Here is a 22,066-nt window from a genome sequence, read left to right as displayed (position 1 = left end):
CTGTGAGTAATCTAGAATATTATCTATTAAAAGATATAGGAAAATATAAATGTAATAAACAGTAGCTTGTACCACCAGTGTTTAATAAATAAATGGAATAATCTAAAGAAAATAATAAATTATTAAAAAAATTCCGCAGGTTTGTTATGAAAATAAAATATTAGTAATGAAGAAATAATAGACTATATGTGAGATTTTATACAGTATTACAAAATTTATAAATTCAATTTTAGTATACCAACACTCAAAAGTGTAATTGAGTATAAAGCAGATTAATTGAAGCAGAAATGTATCACGGGTTCAGACAGTCCGTAGTCCAAAGCTACGCAGGCGCGTTTCAAACCTACATCGCAGTGTAGACCCTTCTGTCACTAGGGACACTCGTACCGATCATATTAATTCGCCAATGTTTTCGGAATACAAAAGTGACACTTCGGACAAAAGCACATTTTCCTTTGTTTGCGCGGAATTCTATGCTATATGTTTAACAATTTAAAAGTGAAGTGTTATAACGTTACTTTGTATCTTTGTTGTTTATAAGTTTTGTTTTTAGTGTTGTTAAGTGATTGGAAATTTATTTGGGATAAATAGATGAGATTCAAATATCTCAAATAATATTTCGATTGTAAAAACTTTTATCTGAAAGTAATGAAGATAAATGTACAATAAGTAATAATAAAAGTGGTAAGTTGTTTGTTTGTCTCATAGATTAAGAAGTTAATAAAATATATATGAAATACGGTTTTTTATAATTAATATTCAAGAAGTTTGATACAACTAATGTAGTGATACAGTATTATGACCATTATTTTATCATGAGTGACATTTAAAAGGAAAAGTCTTTGTTCAAATAAAAAAATTGTCATCAATAACAAAGCCTGTTAATTTAAAACTTGTTATCTAATAATAATATACTTTATAATAAATGTTTCATTATAATACACACATAAAGTAAACATTGCTCTTTCAACTTTTTGTGCATAAAGATCATCGATACCGTCATGTAAATTATTATTAGAAAATAAAATTGATTTAAAACAATAAATTATATTAATAAAAAATCATAATATTATTACAAATTATTAGTATGATATAAGATACTATGATGCATTTATTTCAATTCCGTTTAGGGATATGTAAAATCTACATCCCTTCTATGACCTGACGTTACTTTATTTTGCACAGAAGAAACTAATGAATAACTTGGGTTAGTTATATTAGTATGGCGATCAATTCGGCAGTAATATAGTGAAACAAACTGTTTTTTTTTTTTGCAATTGACATTACCTATAAATTTTTTGTTTAATATTTAATTGACAATTTAATGTTAAATGTAAAAAATAATTTTATAGTACAATTTTAAATGAAATATTTTTTTAAGATTTTTGTACAAATAAGTTTTGTTTCAAAAGAAAAAATATATTTCATGGACCAAAACAGCATTAGCTATAAAACTTTGCATTTGAAGTTGGAAGTAGTGATCATCTTCGAAAAGTGGTAATGGTAGCCTCAAGAGACACATATTGCAGTCAGTTCGTTCACTTTGGCATCAAGAAATATAGAACAAATTCTTTTTAAATAAAAATCATGTCTTCTTCTAATATGTTGCGTTCAAAACAAAAAATAATTGTCTCGTTATAATAAAGAAGTGTATCAATTTTTTTTTCCTTTTTTACTTTGTCTTTCTCCATGTTCAAATGTTATACCTTAAATACTTTTTCTTTGAACAGTTTAATGTCTAATTATCTTTTTCCGTGTTAAATAAAAAAAAAATTCTTATATTTTTTTTAAACAATTGTTTCTATTAAATATCTAACACTTTCATGTCGTCTACCCGTGATCGTTGCTGTAAAGGAACCGAAACGTCGGGGTTATGTTATTGTAAAATTATAAAAAAACGCGTAATGATATCCGAAAACCTTAGTTTTATTTAAAGAATCAGATGCTAAAATCGTTAATATCATTATACAAAAAAAGTTAGTAGCATCTGTAGGTAAATCAGACAGAATTAAAAATTTATGATTAATAAACCAATGTAAATTGATAGAATTTATACAGAAAGACTAATATTTAAGGCAAGATAGAATGTTGAACTTGAAGTGTTAAAGATCAATTGGGTCGACATAACGAGTCACTAATGTCTACTATCTAGGCCAAGAGAGATCTCCACTCCAGCCAATATATGCTTTGTTCAGTTTTTGGCATCTATCTTCAAGAACTGTCCACGCCAATAAAGGAATTCTTAAGAAAAGGGTGTGCTATCAACTCAGATAAGACACGCTCCAGTTGCATAAAATATGAATTTGAATTGTTATCATGAATACAATGTTTCAGACAACATAAAGATGTTTGAATAGTTTTTTTCTATTATTTCATTTCGCATTTTCTTTATAAAAATATACTTCCATAGGCGTGTGGAAAATATGGACTAAACGTTTCATATAATACCTTAATTGAAAAATGTTATGATTTCAAATGAAGTTTTTATGACTTTATGTTTTATTTTAAGCACAACATAGATTATAAAAAAGCAATTCCTTCCGGCATTTGCTATATTTTATCTGCAGCAAATAAATGAGGGTAATCGGAAATTGGGGCAGAACATATTTTGTTTTAAAAAGTATACATTAAATTAATAAAAAGCATAGATTTCTCTCAAATATTTTTAGTATAATTGACAAAAAATTAAAAAAATATTTCACTAAAATACTGCTGAGAGGTGAAAGTGATAGCCGTTATTAAGAACATAAATTTTAAATATGAAATATAATTAAACGGAGCCCGCTTTTACTTGTTAATTTTATTAATTTTAAGAATTTCGAAGTAAAAAATTTTTTACGTTTTCATTTCTCTTAAAATAAATCATAATTTATAAAAAGCATAATACTTTCTTATTATTATCATATTTATCAATGCAAAAGAAATAAAATATTAAGTATAAAAATAAGTCAAATGTAGTTTGAGGAATTCATTTATTTATTTTACTTTTTAACTTAAAAATATACATATTATAAATAATCTCGTTCAAACAAAAATTATTAAATACAAATATTTTACGAATAACAATCGTACATATTGTGTAAATTTTAAATTTATTTAAAAGGTGTCCAATCAAATGTCGATAAAAATACTACTTCCAACTTCGTATAACTCATACATAGCAATAGTGAAAAATGCTGTCCATTTCACCAGGATACAAATAAAGTTGTTCACTGAATATTTTTACATTCATTGCTACGAAGGAAGATGGAAATATAACTTTGTTATTGTTGTAAAATAATAGTAGGTACTTTTGAACCCAGATTTTTGGTCAAGTGTAATGTCAAATATTTCAAATTTATAAAGATATTTTATCATAAAAAACATCAGAAGATATATTATTTTATTTAACTCTCATGCCACAGCTACTTAAGAGGGTCTTTATATAATTATTATCTTAAACAGCGAAACTAAAAGGTGCTTTACATTGCTAAACCCAAGCGGAGGAAATACAAAACAATTTTGCTCGGGAGCTCATCAGAGAAAGATGTCTTGTTGCTAGGAATTTGTTTTAACATCCGAAACAACATAAATCAACAGCATAAAGTTTGTTTCTTAATTTAAAGATAGCATCTTTACTTCAAACAACGTATTGTACATATGTTATCCTTAAACTAACCGAAAGTACCTTAGTTATCGTTAAATATGTCTACTGGCGTAAAAAATATTTTTGTGACAAAATTGTTCTCTACGCGTAATGGTTCCTACGTGTTACATATACCAAGTAGTTGATGACGCCATAAACAATAGGATAGTGACACCCAATAGAGTGATAGGTCGTAAAGTAAATCGATGGGAAACGACATAAACGGAAACATTGTCTGTTTCTTAGGATATTTCTACCTAGATTTGAATGTCTTCTATGTAATAAAAATGAAATTAAAAATGTAATAGTACTAATGTAATTGACGATTTTTTTAACTCTTTAGTCCATTACAAATCTAGGTAGTCTTAATAACTATTATTCATTTGTTGAAAATATATATTTTTTTGCCATTTTGCTCCGTATTCACTATTCACTTGTGACTGTTTCTTCCCTCTGTACTTTTTATAACTGTTATTTTTATTCTTTATAGGTGGAATCTTTATTCATAAACATATTGTCATATAATTTATATATGCAAGTCTATTTACTTTATTAAGTTATCGATACTTTATAAATATATAAAAAAAAATCTTCAAAATGTATAAAAACGTTTTCCTTTATCTTTTAAATGTTAGTTAATATCATATTGATAAAATTTTCATAAGGCCTCCTTAGAAAAATCGTTAAAATCACCGATATTACTAAAGTGGTTCTGGAAGTGTGTCGAAGAATGATTGATAACCATCGACCGTGCTTTACCCGAGAGTAGAGTGGCGAACCCACTTTAACACTAACAAGATTTTGTTGACAAATAAATCGTGTAACAGTGCAGTTTTAAAATAAAAAAACTAATGAATTGCTGCAAAATTTATAATTATTATTTTTTCAACATAAAATAGGCTACACGGTTAAGTAGTATTAAGTTTCTGGTAAAAACCTGAGTTTAAATGTAGCTATAATAGATGAGTTCATCTTATTTTAAATAAATGTAATTTTTTTACAGCTTATTTATGAATAAATTTATTTTTGCTCTATTTATTAACAAACGATGGCTGCTTCGATGCAAATATCCTGCATATTTCACATTTCTGCATAACACCATTTATCTTTTTAAATACCCAACCCATTAAACAATGAATTTCACTACTTAGTAAATAAATTAATAATTTTTTTTTTCAATAGAACAGTAAGTTGGAAGTAATTTTAGTTCCAAGTGGTGATCGTTAATTAGTTATAAGGGAAATCAAATAATAGTAGCTGGAAATTATTCAAAATATTTACAGAAACAAAAGCGCACTTGAATACAAAGTGTGGTTGTTATAAAATATTTTCGCGAATAACTCAATTCGAATAAATCGCTTACAAAGTTTAACCGCGCCTCGATTTACGGAGAGAAATTCTATAGTACGACGCTGTTTTTGTGAATACGTGAACAATTAAATTTTTTAAGAGAAAATCAATTATTTCAGTGTCAGTTGAATACAATGAATGAAATATAGCTAGCATTTATTCAATTTATTAAACATAGTCTATGATGAATTGCAAAAGATTTTTTTTTTAATTTTCATGCTCCAATCACCTCTTTATGAACAACAAAGATATTAATATTTTATGCCAAATGTTGGCTTTGGTTTTGAAACGCTTAAGAGAGATTTATATGTAAATTATTTAAATGTTACTTACTTGAATCACAATGAAATATTTATTAAAGCGAATGTACAAAGTGAAACAGGTAGAGTAAGTTCTATTAATGCGAATTATATAACAACAAAAAAGTGTTACAAAATACAATTCCGTCGTTAGATATTCATTAACGACGGGAAGGAGAGATAAATATTTGGATGGGAGATTATTTGTACTGATAAATGTTTAAGGAATATTCAAAGTCATTATCATCTTTAATTGTAGATTTTTCAAAACTAAATTTTTCAAAAAACTAAATTTTTCAAATAAGCAGACCTTAAAATAGCTGTTTTAGGCATGTTTGTTCCTTTGTAGTATATACCGCAAATTTTATATGTATGTAAGTAAGTTTGTTTGTTATCGTAGCCAATATATCTAAATTACAAAGCCCTCGTAGATCTAACAGCTTACATATTATGAGGTTTTTTTTCATTGTTTATTATTATGAAGTTTTCATACTTTAGTGCACTGACGCTGCTCTCAGATAGGCTGTTTAAAAATTAGTTATCCCATACAATTACAATACATATTTTTATTATGGTATTCTTTTTCGACCATTATTTAAATAGAAAAAAATATCACAAGAAAAAATGAACAAAATATGATAACGCGTTATACAAAATGCGATATGACATTATTAGGGGATATTTTATCAGTTTCAATTTAAAATCCATTCACTGGAGTTACCTTCCTGAGTAGAATATTCCGATCAGTGTCTTGATTATAATGTAATGTATTATTTATAATCTCACCAAAATTAGTTTTTGAATTTCAAATATTGTAGTTTATACGTTATATCTTAATATAAATTCCAAAGTTACAGTCAAACTATTACTGCAGTAAAATAGGCATTAGGGTGGGTTTTGTTTACAAATAAGATCTTTTTGTGTATGGCAGTCGGTGCATTATATGGCCACTAAAAACAAACACGATCACCAACACAATAGAAGAATTAAAGTAATTGTATGCCACAATGACTTCTAAGACCAGACAGAAAATACAATACAATATTTACAAATGAAAAGAGCTCGTAATTGGATGCAGTCTTATAGTTTTTTATTGTAATGAACTCTGTTTATGAGCCAAATTCTGAAGAACATAATGAACTGATTTAATTCCATATCAACAAAGCAAATATCTAATTTAAGGCCATATTAATATTAACACAACAATTTTATTCATATTTACAATGTCAGTATTGTAATCCAAAATTTTTTCGGTCATCAAAATTTTTATAAAAATAATTAAAACTTTAATATAATACAATTAGCACCACCAGACTTTTGTTGCAAAAAATCATAAAAAAAATCAACGCTATAGTGTAGAGATTAGTTATGATATAAAAATAAATTAAATGTACTAAACCTACAGTATGCAGCATGATTAAATTAAAATCTATTGGATTATTTATTTCTGTGCGGGTTATTTCGATTCATTTTATAAAGTTAATCCTAGACAAACAGTTGGGTCTACCATGTTTATTTGCTCATTATCTAGTTGTTCCGTGATTTTCCCTTAGCTTATCATTGGTACCACATAAGTCAATATACATATCTTTTGAAAGTACACCCCGTCCAAACACTCACAAATATTTCTGCCTCTAATTATGACGTCAAAAAATAATATTAAAGTATACTCAATACTCTTAAGTATAAAAAAAAATGATTAACAAAAGAGTTTAAACATCGTCCTCATTTTATGCAAATCTACTCTACGTTTCATGCTAGATAACTTCAGCATATCTTAACTGTGCTATTAAAGTGTATTTGCCTTTTTAAGCTTAGTATAATAAACAAGTTACGATTTCTATATTATACACTACATATTTTAATAGTATACTAAAAAAGGACTTTTGTATTCACATGTTTTACATAATCCCTTAAGATTCTTAGATGAATTTAAATATTTATTTACAGACATTAAGTAGCCAGTAACTTAGCTGTTATTCCAGGTAAAAGAAGTTACTTATTACATTGTTACTTATAGTTAAAACTTACTTATAGTAATTATACACTTTTCCTCTATTTACTTGCCGCTGGATAAATTACATAACTGCAGGTTTTTGTTTCCTTTAAAATAACTTTCAGGCAAGAATTAGTAAATAAAATTTAATCATAGGCAACACTACAGAAATTTTATTCATTTAATCATAACTTTTTTGGATTTTAATAAAACTAAGACAGGAGACTCCATAGTAAGTTGAGTTTTAAACATTAAATTGGACAGATGGTCATCCATCTTGTTGTGTCTTGGTGTTGTGCTTGTGCACTAGTGAGATTTTTTTTTGAGTTTAACCACATCTTATAGCTTCTCTTCTCTTAAACCTTTCGTTCTTTTCTTAATAAGCTAAACTACTCGCATATAGTTATTTGTTTGATATAACTTTTAAACAACAGTATTATTTTTCATAACTATTGATTTCTTAAATATACTTTGTTTTTTTAACAACGATAGTTTTAGTCTCTCAGTATAGTATGATTAAGAAAGGAAACGTTTTTGCGATAGTTTCTACAGTGTAGGGCAAGGCGTTGTCCATTTCACACTAAACCGCGTTAGACGTTTGGCTCGGTTTAGCCTCTTTACGATTGTTTCCAATGCAAAATAATACGAGATTTATATGCGAATACTTGTGTTGCTGTTTTTTTTTTTCAATAAATATTACAACAATTCCATTGATATACAATGAAAGGCAGCCAAAATAAACAATTATTAACAGTAAACATTAATAGACCCTTGATAGTATTTAATTAAAATCAACTCTATTATAAAGTATAATAAATTAATGTTTAAGAACTCAAAGTTTTATTTACCTCTGGATTAACTAATTATAATAAAATAAAAATTTAATATAATATTCTATAAAAATAGGGTTGAATGTGATGACGAAAGTTTTTTATCATTTGATAAATTCAAATACGACAAACAAAAGCTTACAATTGTAGCTTCTTTAGCTTTCTTCCTTTGCTTATTTTTTGTTTAATATATATGTGAAGTGGCTCTTCGTCCTATAACTCTGAAAATTATCTTTTATTAGGACACATCTTTTTTAAAATAATTGTAATTAAAAATCTTTATTCTACATTCATTTCCTCCAGAGAGTGTTCAATAAATACCATTATTTAATTTGAGTGAAAGAGGACTCCACATAAATAGTATATAATATGAATATGTGAATAGCTTTAAAAATTATATTTAAATATTTGTAAAATAATTTGTATGTTAAAAATTAACAATATTTGAAACTAAATTAAATAAATAATAAATCATAATTAATACGGAATATTATCCAAGATAGCCTAGCGAACAAAGTATGATGAATCGCTAAGGATGCCATCAGTCTTTTACAAAACGACAAATTGGTTCGTCCATGACTAATAGCACCTGTATTTTTTGCAACTCAGGTGACTATTGCTCTAAAATTATTATGTACACTCCTTGATTTAATTTGTAACCAATATATTTCTTGAACAAAGCAAAATCACATTATCCTAATAGTTTTCCATTCTATTTTTTATCGATTAAAATTACATAGCCGTTATATGCTATTCTTACAGTTATTGTATGTATGTATATTATTGTATTATGTCATCCATGCATTAAATGAAAATTAAGGTCCGTTTTATTTCGAGTAAAAATTAAGTATTGAAATGTAATAAAAAATATAGCAAATACTTTAAGTATCTCAAAAACAAAGTAATACGAAAAGGCGTCCATCCATCCATCTTATATATATGGATAGTTTAAGTAGGAAAGATATCAAAGAAGATATAAGATCGGTAGGAAACATATCGCTGAAATCAATGCTGTAAGTGGTCTTTTGTTCACTCAACATTACAAACACGTGTCTCGGTCAAGTATTGTACATAGTATAACTTACCAATAACCTTGATTTATATGACCAACCAATTGCTCTTAATTATAAAAAAGCCACTTGGCGTATTTAGCTTTTCATGCTTAATAATATTGTTATACTTTAACAAAATTATTTTTATTGTGTCTTAAAAGAAGTAAATGTATAGATTCAGTTTATAATAAGTACTTAAGTTATAAATTTGGCGGATAGATTAATAACTTTTTTTATACTAAGATTTCTTTATGTGGAGATTCTTTACATTAAGAGTAGTTAAATATTACAATAGTACTTAAAAAATATATAGTAACACTACTATACTTCTACTATTTAAACAACCGCTTCTATCCTATTTTTTGATAAAGGATATGATTAAAAAAAGTTGATCATAAAGTGAACAATATTTGATGTATTATCTATTATTAAAGAGGATTAAACAACGTCTGTAATAGGGTTTATATAGAGTTTATAAGAAACTGAAAATAAAATACTTATTTTATTACATCAACATGAATTTAATTTACTGTTAAGCTTAAAGGAAGTATTGAAAGTAAAAGAAATTGCAATAATCATTTCTGTATACCTTGATATAGCTCTATGTTAAATGTTAAAGCTCTATGTTAAATAAGAAACCTAACACTTCTTAGTCAGCCGTAGTACGTATAAAATAGATAGAGTCTATCTAGAAAAATTATAGTTCTATTTGACTTCTCAAAAAAATTTTTATTTAAATTTTTCTTTAAGTCCAATCACAATCGGGTTTAAGAGACTAAATACAAAATATGGATAATAACTTAAATATCAGCCTGTTTTCAAACCAAGATTTACCCGTCACTTTTCTACCAATTCATCTAAATCGCCCTAAGTCTCAGTAGAACCTAGAAAAGCAACACATTTGATCTTCGTCAATAGTTTATGAGTTATGAGGTCCGATGTCAATCACATGCCCAGTCTGTGTGTTGCGAACACTTTTACAAAATATGCTGTTCACTATTTTAGTTTTTTTGTGACCTTACATAACATCAAGGATGTGTTCTTCAATTACCTGAATGCTGTTTATTCAAACAGAAAATAATATTTAATAATATAAACCTTTTTTTAATTTACTAATAATTTGTTGTCGTCAACAACAGCGTACCAGAAAAATTATATCTAATAACTTTATGTCCTCAATCCTTACATTGTACATCTATGATATATTTTGACAATGTACATAGACTTAACCTAATTAAGGCTTAATTTTGAGAATATTTAATACTTTTGAGTTGTCAAAGTTAGTCTACTGGCAGAATGCTATAAAAAAATATGCCATTCAGTTTTCTTAGATTATTTTTATTATTAATTTTTTTATCCTAAGTTGTAATTAAAACAAGCCTCCGCCAGAATTTCAAATATAAACGATAAAGAAATTCATAAACACATTCTTGGTAAAATATGAAATTATATGTCCATTATTTCTCTCTCACATTTATAAAGAATTCTGACAAATCGCTTATCGTGTGTATGACGCTCCGACCTCTGAGACTTAGTTGTGTTAGAGCTAATCGTGAGCTCACTGCGTTGTGACTGGCATATATGATATAAACTCAGACCATTTTAAATGTATCGTGCTAACTGCAACAATTATCAAGATTATTAAACAAAAGCATTAAATATATTTAAGAAAATTTAACATATATTTTTATCTCATTCTGTATTATTATAATATGTCAATATTTGTGTTTCTCGCAAGTGCTTAAAAATAAAATTGCGCATACCGACAAACAGATTATTTTTATATTAACTGTTAAACAAATTATATCCGTAAGTTATAAAAAGAAATTTGTTTTCAATACATTATAAATTATTTGTAATATAACTTTAATATGAGTGACTAATAAACATAGTTCTGTATATTTAATTTATATGTATTATTGTGTTAAGTCGTTTTAAAAGTATTTACTCATATTTTGATAATCATCATATTATAATAATTATTAACTATAATACCATTAACAATTATTAATGTAACGTTTTTAACATTGAATGTAACAATATTCCAAAAATTTTATTAATCTTGAAAGGTACAGTCTTTATTCCCTATAAGCAAATAAATTATCGTATTATATTAATAAAATACTCGTATCTTGTAATATTAACATTATTTAATACTACGCATCAAATTCTTTTTAAATAAATATATATAGACGTTCGCCAAGAACTGGTGTAAAAACTCTGTGGTTCTTTGCTTCTTTTAATCATATTTTTTTTTATACGGATTCTTAACTTACTCGTATTTCAGCTTTATATTTAAAAAAAAAATGGAATTTATTTTAATAATAAAGAAACCGCGAAAGCGGTTTTTCTTTTAGCATCATAATAAAATAAAACAATTAAGGCACGTAGCATTCATTTCATGGAGGTACATAAAAATTAAACATATTGTTAAGTATCTTTTAAGAAACTGAATATATATGTTTTGTGTATACGAATGTATGTACTCATTTTATACTATACATATATATATTTTTAAATTAATTTATACGCCAAGACTCATAATTACTGTAGCTTTGTTTTCTAAAAGTAGCCATTTTATAATTAAGTACAAATAGTGTATGAAAGTACAAATATGATATAAAATGTGTTAAAAAAATAAAAATTAAATTCAAATGGCGCACAGGAGTGGCGCGCGAGGTTCGGGGGAGGCACCAACAGTTTTTCGGAATTCTGTCAGACCGTGCTTTTTGTGTGCGTGAGTTTTATCGCAACAATATTTGGCCATTATTGCGCGGCTTAAATTTAGAGAGTATCACAATTTAATGACTGTCATAGTATTCAAACGATTAATAATTGGCTCTATGTTGGATAAACAACGACTAAGGACATCACGGATGGAAGAAAAAAATCGATCTCGCGCAAAATTCAGTTTGATCAAATCCATCCGTAAGCGTTCCAGTACGTTAAATAGATCGACTTAATAGCTCATTTTAAAGAATGATAACAAATTTCATGTAAATGAATTTCGTGAATGAGATGATTCAATTGATGAAGTAAAAGAAAATATCCAGCGAAGAATCTACTTGCCGGGATGTGATAGAAAATTTTAGTAGTCGTTTACAGGAGTGCCAAGAACTAAATGGAGCCATTTAATTTAAACTACTAAACAATAAATAAAAATTCAAATTATCCTTATTTTTCAGTTCAAAGGTCTTATGACACTGTCAGTATAAGTTTCATCCAAAATAGTTTTATCTTTCACATATTTAAAATCGTATGTACTGTAAGATTTTAAATCAAAAGTAAAAAAAAATATATATGTTAAAAAAGAAATGGTGTCAGATTCAACAAAAATTACTTTCTTATCAAAGAATTCATACATTTAATTCATGTTAATAAGTTCATTGCTATGTTCGTAATGGGAATGCAGATGATTACATTCAAACATATGACAATTAGACATATGTGTCAAAAACAGAATTACAAATGGATTGCTGACCTTATTTCTTCATAATAGACCGAAACACTCATTGTTTGAAAAGCACCATATTAAAGCTCCCAGGAAATGCGTCCTGTGGGAGATCATTCCCCGTACAACACGTTCCTACAAAAATACACAAAGAAATAGCTGAGTTCCCTCCAGACTTCTTAAGGTTGTAGATTGCAATCAAGGAAATTTTTGGGCCATGTTTTAGGTTTATGTCCAATTTTTCTCATTTGCAACATTCCTTCACTGAGTTCTAAAGAACTCAAACTCTTCTTGATATAATTCTCAAACATGTTCTAATCTGCTTTCATCTTATTAGTATATACATGCTACCGGTTTGTTAAAAAACACCACCTTCGCTGTAGAATTTACTGGTTTGCAACATGAACATTTATATGGTTTGTAAAAGAACATAATAAAATTTTGTTGGTGGGTATATTGGAAGAAAAAAATAATGCATTGAGTTTTATGTTACTCGAAACCGCCACTACACTTGTTCAATGACTGGAGTAATAGCTTATGTTAACTTAAAGTAACAGCATACTTAAAAAGACTTTTTGCTTTCCTTGCCAGAAACCCATTAAGCCCGTAGAAGATTATAGTAATTACTATTTTTTAAATTTAACTCTACCTATAAGCCATTAAATATATTACTTTATGTAGAAAATGGTGTTATTTGGCCACTAAAAGATAAGATTAGAAAGTTATATGAAAAATAATTGTTAGTTGTCGCTAAATGCAAAACAAACTTTAACAGCAGAAATACATATTTGAATTGAGAATCCCAAACTGTTTTAAATTTAGTTGTAAATAGAATCGTCCTAAAATATTGTTATATAAAGTATGTTTACAATGAAAAGCAATCTTCAGCAATAGATTTAATTAATTGAAAGCCTCCTCTTATGCATCAATGTCTGTCGAACAAACACGCCAATACCAACAAAGTTGCTTATGTTTATCAGGTAATTTGTGATGTAAGTGAATGGTACTCGTAAATACGTAAAATAATATCAGTGGTTTAACTCCTCTTCTAATAACTTAAGTTTCCTCTTCTATTAACTCATTAAATGACTGGTTATTAAACATGAAGTTATTAGGTAGGATTTAAGGTCTCCTCTCTATGGTTAACGGAATATATTTTATAACTAATAATAAATTGAATACTCAAATATAAAATAACCTACATACTTTTTGGAACAGCCTAGTTTATTCCCACGAACAAAAGACCAGCACGGTTTCTTTGAGGAGTTATTAACGTTGGCTTTGTTTACAGGAACGATGAACTCTTACCCCTGAGGGTTGTGAGCTATGGCGCGTGCTACAACCGCCTGCCTCTTTACGGTCCATTTTCTCTCGTGCATTATTGGTAAGTTATAGGCACTTGTGTCCTATTCTACAAAATGTTGAACGCGATTTAGACCCTTGAGAACTCATTTTAACTCATTTATATTAAAGTAACTGCTAATAAATACTCTTCTGGATAATATGATAATTTTGTTTGTAAATATGCTCAAACATTAACCGTGCAGAAAATAAGATTTTCTTAATATTTGTGAAATAAATCTACTGGAGTTAATGCAAAATGAAAGAATTCCAAACACCAAAATAAGTAGAACGAACCACATGCCAATAACAAAATGTTTTCTGAAATTGTAAGAAAAAACTTATTAAACTAGCAATTTTTCACTCGTTAAATCATCTCCATAACTAAAGCTATAAACCGTCACGTCACTGAGCTCTGAGGGGTCATAATTTAAAATTTAACACTTAATCAAGCTGACAATCAGGATTTATGTCTGCTCGCCCGGGACATACATATTTTCCAGGCTATTTCTTACAAGTTCTTTAGAATACCCTGATTAATTTTTAATCTGATTACAGGTCGTTCATTTTAAAGAGGAAGAATAATGATTAAGGTCAATTTCTCATTTGAAGATCCGTGTTTTTAATAACAGATTCCTTTAGACTAAAAAACATACATAGTTAAGTGTTGTATGTAAAACTTATTTATATCAACTATAAACATTCTTCAATGAATCAAATTAAACAAACGATAAATTTAAAAGCATTTTCAATACTATTCGGGTAAGAAAAATCCAGATATACTAATGTAATAATGTTTGTCCATAAAAAGGCGGTTTATGATAATTTCATGATAATTCAACATCCAAGTCTATCAATTCAAAGTACTCAGACCAACGATTTATTCTGCTGAATATCATCAATCAAAAACGAATACAATTGTACAATGCTATAAGCGATATGAGTTGACAATAGGCAAAGATATGTATTGATGGATAACTGAAAATAATAGAACATTCGCAATTATATAGACATTGTTAGGGATGATAATTTTTAAAGACCTTAAAATTGTCATTAAGTCTTCATATATGCTATGTTTAATTTGATAAAAAATGAAAGCGATACCACATACTCTGCTCTCTACAATATTTTTAAGTAACGATATTTTCATTTCCTTTATTACTTGTTAGTTAATTTAAAACCGACAACTTATTAAGCTGCAACTCATTTGGCAATAAGCAGTTTTAGAACCATAGGGGGACGTGGGGAATGTCCTAAGAAATTTTCTCAATAAAGTAGTTTTATTATTTTTATGTATAAAAATTTATATAATGTCCGTCCATTATTCATAATATTTTTAGGCTAATGTATTATTTCAATATCAAAATAATTATATCTGAAGATCTTCAAAATTTTATTTCAATTCCAGAAACATATTTAATTTATTTACTACAAAAATTATTCAAAAAGGCGGGGACTAGGTGAAGTAAAAAAAAAATACAGGGTAAAGTTTGAGGAAAGAATTTAACAATAAAAAGATGAGTGAAGATCTAGTTTTTCTTGCCTGTTAATGAGAGCGGACTTTTCCAAAACATAACTTTTGAAAATTTTTATTCAATTGCAATTTTTTGTTGGTTCTTCAATTCAATATACTTAAGCCGTACGTAAATATTAAGTTATATATTTAAAATAAGGTTATTCCTACCATATATAAACTGTGGAACTAATTTCACTAAAAACGTGTTTTTAGTATGTCATCAAGATAGTAGCAGCAACCGACCGAGAGAACAAAACACTGTTTCGGAATCTTCTCGTCGTTTCCGTACAGAATTTTTAGAAGATTGGCCCCAAACACCTGGTGCACCTTATTTCGATCCTAGCACTCCAGAAAATGTAACCGGACTTGTTGGACATTCTGTCACTTTACTGTGTAAAGTGAAAAATTTGCAAAATCGCACAGTAAGTACAAGTATTTAAGATAGAAACCAGGATCCCAAATCTGTTATTTTGCAAAATTGGAATAAGATTTTACTCAAGTTAAGATGACATTTTATTATATCTAGAGTTAAATTTATGCTTCTGGCTTTAGCGATCCTTATCCAAATATTTAACTATATCAAATTTCATAACTTTATAGAAAATAACCTTATATTTATGAATGTTCAATTGAGACAATATGTTTTAAAAATATGAACTTATTACTGACAATTTCTTTAACAACCTCACGTAATATAGATATTTACCTTAAAATAAAAATCATTTAAACTATATTTTACATACGAATAGGTTAAACTGCACTAAATTAGTAATTAACCCAAATAAATTATTTGTAATGTGGAGAAAATACAGAAAATTTTTGATTACAGTTCATTCCATGATAAGTTTATTTTTCGCGTGTTCGTGTTGTGACCCATATTGCTTTATTTTTATTTAGGTTACTTTTCAATCTCTTTAAACTTTCCCATTTACAACACTGTATGGTTGGTATGCCAAAGTATGATTATGTAAGTAAAATTTTAAGCTGAACAAATTAAAGCGTTGGTTATTCAACTTACTTCTCCAATGATACTTAGTTTCGTCTTTCGTCGTTGTTTTGAAAGACTTTTGTATTAAGAATTCCTTTGTAATACTACAAAGTATTTTCTTCAAGAAATATTTTTGAATTTTGCCAGTCAGTTTTAATTATTACATTGAAAATTGACCATCGACACCACAATTCATACTAATATATTTATACATAACTTAGATACGAGTAGATTTGAAACTATAATTTTGGATTTTCTCATTTTTATTCACGTTATTTTAAAACAAAGTTGCCAAAGACATTTCGTATTTTAGTTTTTTCTTCTTCTCATAGTAATAAAACATAAAGTTCCTCAAAAAGCAATGATTGTTTGAGCGAACGCAAAGTATTAATCTCCTCACTGCAGTAGGCAGAATCTAATTTATTCTACATATTCTGATGTATAATATTCATATTTTTTATTTTAATTAGGTTACTTTTTTGAATACTTAATGGGTTTTTAAATCTTTATATGGCATGTTTGAAGGCGTCCTTTCCTGTATTGTATAATTAGATTCACCGGAAAAATGTTTATAGTATGTGCAAAACAAACTATATATAAATTACTAAATATTTTCTAAAGGTGTCATGGGTGCGTCATCGAGATATTCATCTACTCACGGTTGGTCGGTACACATACACTTCAGACCAACGATTTGAAGCACAACACAAACCTCGTTCGGAGGAGTGGGCGTTAAGAATCCGTAGTCCACAGCGAAGAGATTCAGGACAATATGAATGCCAGATATCCACTACGCCACCTATTGGTCATGCGGTATATCTCAGTATTGTAGGTAAGAGATTTAATTTCATTAGAGTTATAAATTTTTGTTGAATAAAAATTCACAATCATTTTATACAAAAGAAGACACATATAGTTTGAATCTTTTTACATTGTTTTTATATTTATCAAAGCCTTTCGTATTTTTTCAATTATAAAAACATATTCCTTGTTAAAACCAAGCTCTATTTCATTTTTTTTTCATAATAGCATAAATGACTTGCATATATAAAACATGAAAGATTTGAAGTTCATGCAGATATATGGACATAATATATTATTCTTCACTAATCCTTGGTTTATTAATAGAACCGGAAACCGAAATAATGGGTGGCCCTGATCTGTTCATCTACGCCGGCTCTACCATTAACCTGACGTGTATAGTAAGACATACTCCTGAACCACCAAGTACCATCAACTGGACACACAGAGGAAAAGTAAGTTTGTTAAGATTATCATAATTTATCTATTCAACAATATAATCCGTAAAGCAAAAAATAAAATTATAACATGCAGACTCTTGCAAAAATTTTGTATATCTTAAGAATCTTCATGTGGTTCCATAGATATTAAATTTAAACAATATGTATTTTAAGTTTTGATGTTCGATGTTGTTAAACAAACTAATATTAAAAACGCTCTAAGAAGAAGAGCCCTGATGTTGTCTTAAAACAAGTTTGGAAGGCCTGGTACTTATATAAAGTGTACATTTTTTAAAATTAAGAGTCTTAAGTCTATAAACTTAAACACAATACAAAAAGATTGTTTTGTTCAACCTATATCTAAGTGCTTTTAGCAAGCTGCAACTTGCATTAGGTAAGCAAGGATATTTTATCATTAATTTTCTTCTGGCATCATGGAAAGGCAGATAGAAAGTTTAATGAGAAACAAAATGTTTTTCTTTCTTAAACATAATCTTTATAGCTACGTTATCTCGTGAATTCAATTTCGAAGATGAATCACTTATTACTGATCAAAGGAATAGATTTCTCTTAGCATCCCTCAAACAGATACTTGATCTCTGTATTGACATCTATTGATGTCATCTCAGCGTTTTGTGGACTTCCTTTACATAACAGATTGCCCTCTATATATTCCAGTTATGTAAGGAATGCTTCATTAACAATTCTTGGATACAAATATCTACTAATGTGATATTTGTTTATTAACAGGCCAGCCTTTGAAATATTTTAAATTATATTGACCCAATATTAGCACAATATTTTTAAATATCTATCTTAATCCTAATACTAGAGGCACAGACAAGTAAATACAAATATAATGATATATAAACTATTTTTTTTTCTAATTTTGTCATAGGAAATGAAGTAAGAAAATGTTACGTGTAAATTGGTAAATTAAACGCTTTACGAACTTCCTTGGGTAACTTTGTTATATTATTTAACACGTATGTAAGTGCAATACAGATTATTTCAAGTTATATACTCACATTAACCACACAGTCATACAATAAAGCTTGTATTTCCAATATATTAACATAAATTTAAATCGAACATTTTTGTGTAATCCAGATGAAATACAAATAAATGATTAGTTCTTTTAAAATTTTAGAGTAACCCATCAGAGTAATTTTTCCCTACAGACTATTAACTTCGATTCAACCCGAGGTGGAATATCTCTAGTCACCGAAAAAGGAATCCACAGTAGCAGCCGACTGTTGGTTCAAGCTGCTCGGACGTCAGACGCCGGAGCATATCAGTGTGTACCTGATAATGCTCAATCAGCTACGGCTAGAGTGCATGTGCTCACAGGTAAGGACTTTATAATAAAGCAGAAAGTAATAAGAAATATATCAGTATTCTGTAGAGAGAAAACAAGTTAGGAGACATTTTAAAATTGACTTTCAATTACATGATACGAATTTATTTTGGAGTGCCATCCAATAAAAAAATTATATGTCTATTTGGAAATTTAATACAATAAAAAAATTTTTGCATACAATTAAGGAAATATTTAGTGCTTTAAACTAACAAAACCGTGATATTCATTTCTATGAATAATTATTAATTGAAATCATTTATTTTTATTATTTACCTTTCATATTTAGAGAAGTAGAGTTGTAACTGAATTATAAATTCAATACCATAAAACTTTACACTAGGCATTACCATTTATCACTGCTCTGCCGAATTCGTATAGTCCGTGTGATGGGCTCGGCAATAAAATATTTTGTATGAAAATTATGAACACTATACACTTATAATATGTGTGATTTTTTTTTATTAAATAATCTAAAAGAAATTTTATTTGAGACACGTCAAATACTTTCTGACTTGCATTTGTAAGTAGTAATAATTAAAAATCTAATTTTGTACTCATGTCAGAAGTGAAATGAATGAATTAACTACTACTTTCAAAAAAACATAATTGAATATTATGAGGATATTATTACAAAACAGTATACACTTTATAATTTTACGATGTGACGACAAAATACAAAAGTTACTGTAAAAATAACATTTTCGTGACTCGGTTTCATATAAATGAAATTATTTCTCGCCGACCCGTATATAATAGTATTTTAATGAATGTTTATTTCGTTTCATATATGTCGAGTTTCCGTTCTCTTCAAGTGGTTTATTAGCTCGGTAACTATGGTTCCGACAGTTTATTTATTTAGCTTGAAAAATAAAATTACAGGTTAGTTTTCATACTGAATTATATTAAAATAACGAATGTGAAAATTATTTTCAAACACAGCACGCGATTCAATGATAATAATAGTTATAATCTCACAACCTGTTTTTCTTCCGTGTACATTAATTTTCATTTCCAGGTGAGACTCCCGCTGCAATGCAGGGTAATGCCAAAGAACTATCACTTTCCTTCGTTCTTTACGTTACAAGTGTCACGTTGTATTTAATATTTATAACATAAAGCAATAAATTCAACATTTTAGAAAATATAATGAATTGTAAATATTTATTAAATTTATTAATCTAATCTGTTAAATATTAAAACTAATTTTATTAAATGTAATAAGATATTTTAATTAAATTGTTATTTGAAATATCGCGCTAAATGAAATGCCATGTAAATAGTTTTAATTTAAGTAATTGTTGATAACATTATGGAGACGAGCTCTTGAAAAAGTTAAATTCGAATGATATTAATGTTTTTAATAATTTTTTTTGTTCCTCACGACTTGTTACATTTGAGGACTTTATTTGTTAGTTAAAGGATGAATGACGAGGATTTGTGACGTGAAAATGTTCGGATATTGTGACCAATACTTTTTACGTTACAATATTATGTTTACCAGGGTATAATAATCCAACGAAATCATACATCGGACTGCATATGTTTAATCCATATTATACGTTCTTTATCGTGACTTGTCAACCTCATCTTATTTCTTTTGCCAACCGTTGGGTCTCTTAAGCCACTGAGATATTTTTATTTTATTTCATCTTTAAACTTTTTTTTTAATAAACCTTAAACAGTTCCAAATATTCGGTCACACAGTGTGTAGTTAACGTTGGTGTACCATGTTCAACAAATTTACTATATATCATTACATTACCGCAGTCTGAAAAAAAGAAATGATAAACTTTACTGAATATTTGTAATATATTATATAAGAATGTTTCTATTTCCTATTCGAACATTTTACAATAGAATAATGATATGTAGTCGCAGTTAATGTTATATCATTAGACTAGGAGTATAGTTTGTTTTTAATTAAATCTGGTTTTCAAATAAACATATTTTTATGTTGGTTTACTGTTAAGTTTATTATAAAGTTTTTTTTTTTATTTCCTCTAGAATAAGAAACCAGTTTGTAATAAATGTATTAAATAAAGAGAATAAAATATATGAGCAATAACAGTGTATCTTTGGAATAAAACGTAATCCCCAAAACGTAGCTATTTATGTTTTTATCTCTACCTGAAAATGTTGTGGTATCTAATAAGGTTACTATGTTAAGTTTATGACATCAAAGAGAAGGTAGGATTTAAATTTTCATATCCAGATGGTTAGAGATTGCTATATTATAATCGCTATGAAAGCAGAAAACAAATACAACTGACTCTTTCACAAGCTTTAATTTAAATTGCCATGCATATATGTAATTTGATTGGCTGAAATGGTGCAACTCAATTTCGAAACCTTTCTTTAACCGATTCAGCTGAACTTTTGTATACAATTTGATTGGGGATGACAATATATCGTTTAATTTTTGACTTAATTTTTGGACCCATATTTCAGCACTTTTTCGATATGAGTACATTTGTTATATGTAGCTTAGAGTTTTTTTTGTACAAATTCCCGTGAACATAGTCACTTTAATAATTTTAATTTATTTAATTAATAAAATAATCATTAACTTTAATCAGAGACATAAAAAATGATGGAATAATATATTAATATAATAATATATAATGTTAGAGCTGTTTTCTTTTAATATTTAATACTTAATGTGTCTATTAATTTAATTAAAATTTAATTAATGTTATTATTTCTTGATTCGTTTTCTCCTTTCACTTTAAAAAGTCCTACAGTAAGGAAAAATCATACCAGCAAATCCATTTTAAAATCAAAATCCATAAAATAATATTTTAAATTGATAATTTTCTTCAAATACAAAATATTTGCGTTATACTATGATTACTCTTTTTCCTAAATTTAATACTATTCTTCAAAAAACTTCTTGAAACCCATATAAAATAGTACTAAAATGTTTAAAATAATGTTTTCAAATAGCTGCCATGAGAGCTGAATTTAAATTGTTATAAGGAGAGCAAATAATTACACAGTACTGAACTCTGCTTCTCATA

General features: G+C 27.6%; 1 protein-coding gene across 1 annotated transcript; it reads left to right on the top strand.

The window, feature by feature from the left end:
• Positions 1-380: 380 nt before the first annotated feature.
• Positions 381-21,005, top strand: LOC116768719 (zwei Ig domain protein zig-8-like). Its single transcript, XM_032659516.2, has 7 exons — positions 381-684; positions 13,895-13,987; positions 15,674-15,882; positions 17,070-17,280; positions 17,577-17,704; positions 18,871-19,039; positions 20,065-21,005. Exons 2-7 carry the CDS (start codon positions 13,930-13,932, stop codon positions 20,163-20,165), a joined length of 876 nt encoding a protein of 291 aa, XP_032515407.2. The 5' UTR covers positions 381-684; positions 13,895-13,929; the 3' UTR covers positions 20,166-21,005.
• The last annotated feature ends 1,061 nt before the right edge of the window (positions 21,006-22,066 follow it).

The sequence above is a fragment of the Danaus plexippus genome, chromosome 4 (genome assembly GCF_018135715.1).
Source record: "Danaus plexippus chromosome 4, MEX_DaPlex, whole genome shotgun sequence".
In the NCBI taxonomy this organism is placed as follows: Eukaryota; Metazoa; Arthropoda; class Insecta; order Lepidoptera; family Nymphalidae; genus Danaus; species Danaus plexippus.
Note: the sequence above shows the minus strand (reverse complement) of the source record. Positions and strands in the feature narration are given on the sequence as shown.